Source organism: Mycetomoellerius zeteki, unplaced genomic scaffold (assembly GCF_001594055.1).
Source record: "Mycetomoellerius zeteki isolate Tzet28-1 unplaced genomic scaffold, Tzet1.0 scaffold120, whole genome shotgun sequence".
Lineage (NCBI taxonomy): Eukaryota > Metazoa > Arthropoda > Insecta > Hymenoptera > Formicidae > Mycetomoellerius > Mycetomoellerius zeteki.
Genome location: NW_017256127.1, coordinates 966,794 through 973,305, shown reverse-complemented (window position 1 = coordinate 973,305; position 6,512 = coordinate 966,794). Strand labels below are relative to the sequence as shown.

General features: G+C 26.9%; 1 protein-coding gene across 2 annotated transcripts in view; it reads left to right on the top strand.

Moving 5' to 3' along the window:
- Positions 1 to 3,631, top strand: part of AP-1sigma (AP-1 complex subunit sigma-2) — an 8,010-nt gene extending 4,379 nt beyond the window's left edge. The window contains exon 5 of one of the 2 annotated variants that reach the window (XM_018461245.1): positions 3,269 to 3,631. In XM_018461245.1, coding sequence (XP_018316747.1) covers positions 3,269 to 3,313 — 45 coding nt within the window. In that variant the 3' untranslated portion in view covers positions 3,314 to 3,631. Of the gene's footprint in view, positions 1 to 1,736; positions 1,968 to 3,268 lie in introns of those variants that run through there. The other variant, XM_018461244.1, reaches the window with a different exon arrangement.
- The last annotated feature ends 2,881 nt before the right edge of the window (positions 3,632 to 6,512 follow it).

Sequence of the window (6,512 nt, the reverse complement as noted above, 5' to 3'; positions counted from 1 at the left end):
CTGACAAATTCATAACAGAAAGTGGAAAATGTAATCAAATATGTCGGTGCTAGATATGGCAAGAAATGTAAACATTTTTTTTCGATTTCTCTGAAACGGAGCAAAAACGAGCACATGTCTATAGGACTTTTTTTCTTAGTTTTTTACTCCTCTACACGCTCCCGAAGTTTTGCCATTTAATTTGGAAACACCCTGTATATACGAGCTTCAATATTATTATTTCAAAAAATTTAATACATTGCTAAAATATTCTTTCATCTTATATTTTTAAAAATGTAAAACTTAAATTTGAATAATGAACAGTTGGGAAATATTAGTTAAATGAAAGTACTATATTTATGAATATTACTTGTTTACAAATATTACATATAAATACTTATTTAAAAAATCAGGCATAATCTGAACACAACATATAATCATTTTATAGTAGTCTTCGTAACATACTTTATATAGACGAGATAAAAAATAGAAGTTGCTATAGAAATCCTAATAATAAAAAATGCATAATATTTTATCGTATCGCAAGTTATTTTCAATATCTCAAAATTACATTCGGATTGATTTATGTATATATTGATTATAATAAATCAGGTGCATGTGATATTGACAGAATGACGAAATATTCTAAAATCGAGAACAAAGAAACGTTACTAATGATTACATTGCGGATTTGCTTGACCAGCTCGCTCAGATATCGACGATAGTCGTTGTGTATGATAGAGACTGAAAGCATGAAAAATATGAAAAATGTGCGGTAAAGATTGCTGGGCATGATGGCTGTCATCAGAAACTGAGCAGTTAAATCAGGCGAGCTAATCTGCAAATTGCTATTAACTGCCATATAACTATATGTTTATCAAGTTCTTACGAAAGCATGGCACCAATGCACTTGTATCATTTTTAATAAAGGTAAAAGAAAACGTTAACGATATTATTGCCATATTAATATTTGATAAACTTCGTATTCAGATATAGATTAATCAGTTATTTCATAGATTATGATAGTAAAGCAGCACTAGAACTAGTATAAATGAGAAGTGTATTATTACGTATATGTTGCCGTTTATAAATAACATGTTGATATGTGTATATGTATGTCTTCAAAATCTTTAATAAATATTTTTCAACAATTGTATTTATATTTTGTAACATTTGTCTCATATTTTGTTTTCTAAGTAATGTATCACTTAGTTTTACTTTTCATGGAAAATTCCAAAGAATTTTACGCAATTTTAATAATATTATCATCTATTTTATACAAGATAAGGCATTTGAAATGTGACACATTAATTAATTAAAGTATTTTTCAAAATATTTATTCCTGGGAAAAATGTTACAAGTAAAGATTATGAAATTTAAAGTTATTGTAATTAGATGAATTTAATTGATAAATTAGCGACTTATTGTGTCTGTGTTGAGAAAAATTATTTCGTATATATAATTTTTTCTAAACAAAATAACAAAAATGACAATGGATTTGTTATTAATAGAATATTTTTTTATTATTATATTATAATTTACGTTTATAATAACACTCTTGAAGTTTGGAAAAATATTGTAAAATAATTTTGATGTGGTTTAAAAAAAAATACTATGGAACTTTTCAGTAGGGATTTGATATATTTTTTTAATGTTCATATGTTAGTGTGATATCATGTGTGTTAAACCCATGGTAGATAGGGACAAAGTAGAAGTTTAGCGAAGACTAGTTAGTTTTTCTTTGTTTGTTGTGGAAGGACGAAGCTGTGGAAGGTGCTCTGCGGGAGATAGGGCTTTTATAGGTACCCTATTGTTTGCATGAGCTTCATGGACAGAGTATCGACCAACACGATCGACCGAAAAACAAGAAAAGGCTTACCCGCTGCATGATGCCATTACGACTCTACTACATAAATATACATATAGATTCTCAAGTCAACTTACTAGTCATATACGAGACGTTTAAGATGTCGTGCATTTTCTTTCTCCAACGAAAACTTAATCAAAGATAAAAAAATTGATAAAAAATATTTTTTTCTTATTTTTAAAAGTTTTTAATGGAAAAAAAATGTGAGACATTTAAAATTTTGTTAAAAAGCATTATTTATTTATTAAATTAAAGAAAATTATTTACTTATATATTTGAAGAGTATAAAAATTTGAAAAGTAATATCGCAAAAAATCGATTATTAGTTTATAATTCGAGAACTTAGCTTCGAAATTCGAACAAACGAAATAAATAGGAAAATATTCTCTCTATCTTTTTTAATATCAATTCTTAGTAATCACAGTTGAGAGAAAGTACACGATGCCTGGAGCATTCTCTGTGTATGTTAATATATTTTTATATCGGGAAAAAGTACTTTTGCACATAGAACAAATTATTATGTTACTAACCAAAGGCTGAATTACGATTCTTAAACTTTAACCTATTAACGAGTAAGTGATATATATAGTTACCCTCCTCTACGTACTTTAATGTTCAACTATGGCAATAAAATTGTCTTATATATTTACTTAAAAAAAGAGGAACCTATCTTAATTATAATAATTGGAAACATATATCTCTTTATACTCTTTATATATTATATATGTACATATGCATATTATATATTATATAAGCATCGTCAATTCTCTTAATGTTATTATACATTAAGTGTACTAGCAATAAATATATCGTACAAAATCTTTATATTGTAATTGAAAATTAGAGCGCATAATACCTTTTAATCTACGTTATATCATTTACGTTAGTCTCAAATAAAAATGACACATCTCTAGTTTTTACTGAAAATTAATTGAGATTAGTAAATTATTAATTTCTTAATAAATAATATAATAGATTCGTAACGAAATAATATGTTAGCTGGATATTTTTTATCATAAGCTATCGTGCAATGTGAGCATATTGAGCTGAACACATTCACTATGATCCTATCTGGAGGGTGGAATCTTCACAATTTGAATTGCATGTAAAACAAGCAGTTTTTATTAGCGCTTAAGATTTCAATTGAGGCAATATATGAACATGCGCTTTGTGTATCCAAAGTAAAAGTTACTCAGTTATATGAAAAGGGTTCAGTTCACCATTTGAAGCTGCATCAAGAAGGGATTTTTATTATGAAGTAGGTACGTGTACGTTTATATATATATATGTATATATTTTCATTCTATCTTTCGTAATGTATTTATAAAGTGCAGCGTCAAAGTAATTGATCCCTGTTCATATTATTATAAGACATCCCGAATACGATATTGATAAACTTGTGCTTTTGTATGTGTGTTGCAGGAGGAAACTCCCCAGGGATTCTTCGAAGATCACGGATTGGGATAATATTTTTTAAAACGATACGCGTGCTTCTTCGTAAGTCTACATTCCTACACACGACTATGTTTTATCATTCCCTATTTTCATTAACGCAATCTTCATATCATTAAGATGGCTTCATACGACATGGTCAATGTACTTCACATTAGCAAATATTACATGCGTACACATATGACATGCATAATTATCCATATGTGATATGAATGTAAGCCAATATTTAGTGAATGTGCGTAAAGTTAGTGCACATTGGCCATATTGTCTGGAGCTGTCTACTTGAGCTTTAAAAATAAAAAAAAAGAGAAAAAACATGAATATTTTGGTATGCAGATATATTTCCAATTGTTAAATTTATTATGATATTTTAATTAGTATTTAAAATTATTTCCTTAACTGGTATTTGCGGTTCAGTGTATTTAAAATTAGTATATTTTTATTTATAATTAATGTAATTAAACGATATTTTTTTCATTTTATAAAGGTTAAAATCCGAGAAATAAGATTATGTAAACTTATTTAAGATTGTGAAAGACATTTGTTATAAACAATTTTTCACACTGTAGTTGAAGAAAATGTTCGGGACTGTTGGATCCGCAAATACCGATTAGGGTTAATGATACAGCGAAAAATATATGCACTATAAGTTTCAATATCTTTTTAGCCAAGATATTTTCTTAGCTTTAAATAAAATATATTTGTGCATGTTTTCCAGCCGATTACATTTTATATAATTCTATCGAATAAACAGAAGATAGAATGATAATGGGGCAATCAGGCGTGTTTTAATATATACATAAATAACACGCCATCTCTATTACATAACATATATTTTATTTGTTTAAAGTAAAACCGTGTAATTTAAAAATTTCTTGGACTTACCTGTTTATTGAGCGAAAAATGACAAAATATATAAAAATTATCAAGGAGAGAGACAATTCCGCGTTTTTTACATAGTGCGAAAAGTCAAGAAATACGATTTTTTTTATTTTTTTAATTAATTAAAAACTTTTCTTTATGGAAAATTCTATTTATGTAATAATACGAAATGTATTATGGTTAAGTAAATACTAACATAAAAAAATAATATAAATATAGCATTCGCATCAAGTTTGAAAGATAAGTTATTTAATCGCTTATTATGAGATGTGATGTATTGTTAATTAAATATCGTATTCCGTATCAATCTATCAATGAAATTTCGGGTATTTGCACATTTTTAATCATTGTTAGCAAAAAATTATCTATAATAGTAAAGATACCTTTTAGTTAAAATGTTAAGAAATCTACAGACTGCATCAGAAAGATTGATAAATCGGTAGTAAATATATGTTTTTTTGTTTCTGAAAAGACAAGAGCTGTTATCCTTATTATTAGTGAATCAGTTGATTATATATAGTTAATTATCAATTATCAATTAATAATTAGAAAGATACTATTAAAATGCTACGATGATATGTGTTTCTCAAATATGAATTACATATGTTCGTGGAAAAGCAAGTTTTCAAGCAACAATGATTAAATTCGAAGTTTATCAAATCAGTAATTAGATTACTACTTGAAATTTTATTTAAAAAAAATCGAACTCAAGATTACATTTTTACTGCCGATTTTTGTTTTTCAAGTAGATCCAGAATAGTTAGAAAGTATTAATATTTTTTAGAATAGACAATTATAACAATATGATTACCTTTAATTCTTAACTGAAATTTTCATTTTAAGAGACTATCTTTTTGTAAATTTTTACTTTAACATTTTTTCAATTTTTATTATTAAACAATAGACGATTATAAATAAGATAAAAAGTAGCAGTTCAAATATACTAGATTTATTTGGATTTATTGGAATTGAATCACTAACTTTATTTAATCTTGAATCTATTATTGTTTTTGTCCTGCCATTATCCTTATAAAAATTATATTATTGTTTTATATTATTTCATTATCATTTCATATAATATATTAATTTACAGTTAAAAAAAATTTATACATTTTCTAATAAAATTTATTATTTTAAAAACTTACATGTTAGTGTTAGACTGATTTGAAATAATGACTGAAATGAAATACATCCTTTCATTTATTTTGTCTATGTATTTATTATTTTTTTGATTCCGTAGTATTATATGATAAGAAATATTCTCGCGTTACAACACAGTTAAGAGTTAAAGAATATTTAATTATTTTAGCATTTATCTTACTCTTACTATATATAATTATGATCGCATTTCGGGCAACAAAAATTGAATAAGAATTTAAAATCAGTTTCTTGGCAATAGCTTATTAGAAATATTTGGTGCGAAATATATATACATATATGCCTTTGCATCCTTGTTGAAAAGTTACATCGTATCATATTTTTATGAAACTTAAAGCGTGCATACATAGTGTAGCGAAATGTAAAAGTTATCAATTTTCGTGTCCAATGCAATTGTTGAAATGAATCGAGATATTTTGTTACATGAATGTACACCGTTGAGAAACTGTGCAATCGAAGTATATCAATATGTATTAGAAATCTCGATTTGTACTTTCCCTGTTAACGATCAGACAATAAGTTAAGTATATTCCTAAATATATATTCGCTTGTAACATTTATACGTTACGATATAATGATATATACACACACGTGTTGTATACACATATCTAATAATAATGGATGTAATTGAAGTGGATTCGAATTCTGAGAGGATATTCGTGTCTAATAAGCAGCGTGCTCGTTTCAAGTGTTCAACACACAATTACTTTTCTTTAAAGATTTTAGAAGAATATATAAAATATACTTACGTAAATATATAGATATACAGGGTGTCACGAAAAGATCGGGACACTGGATTATCTCAGAAAGATATTTTCGACAAAAATTTTTCATACAGAAGTTATAGGATACCAAGTTACCTATTATGTGACGATATTGGTTTGATATTCGATGAAATCCGATCGTGTAATCTCCTTCGCATCTTGGATATAATACCCGATGGTACTTAAACTTGACCGGCGCATATCTTGAATAGTTTTTGATCAAATGGAACTTAATTATACTGTTTTGAAAAGGTCTCAATGTCGGCTATAAGAATTTGTAATAAAAAATAGGGGTTCTCGTTAAAAAAAACTCAAGGTGACCTTGACGTGACATTTTCAAGATCATTCAAGGTCAAGCCACACAGGTCCTGTTTCTTATTATTGCCATGCCATAATGGGTATTCTACAAC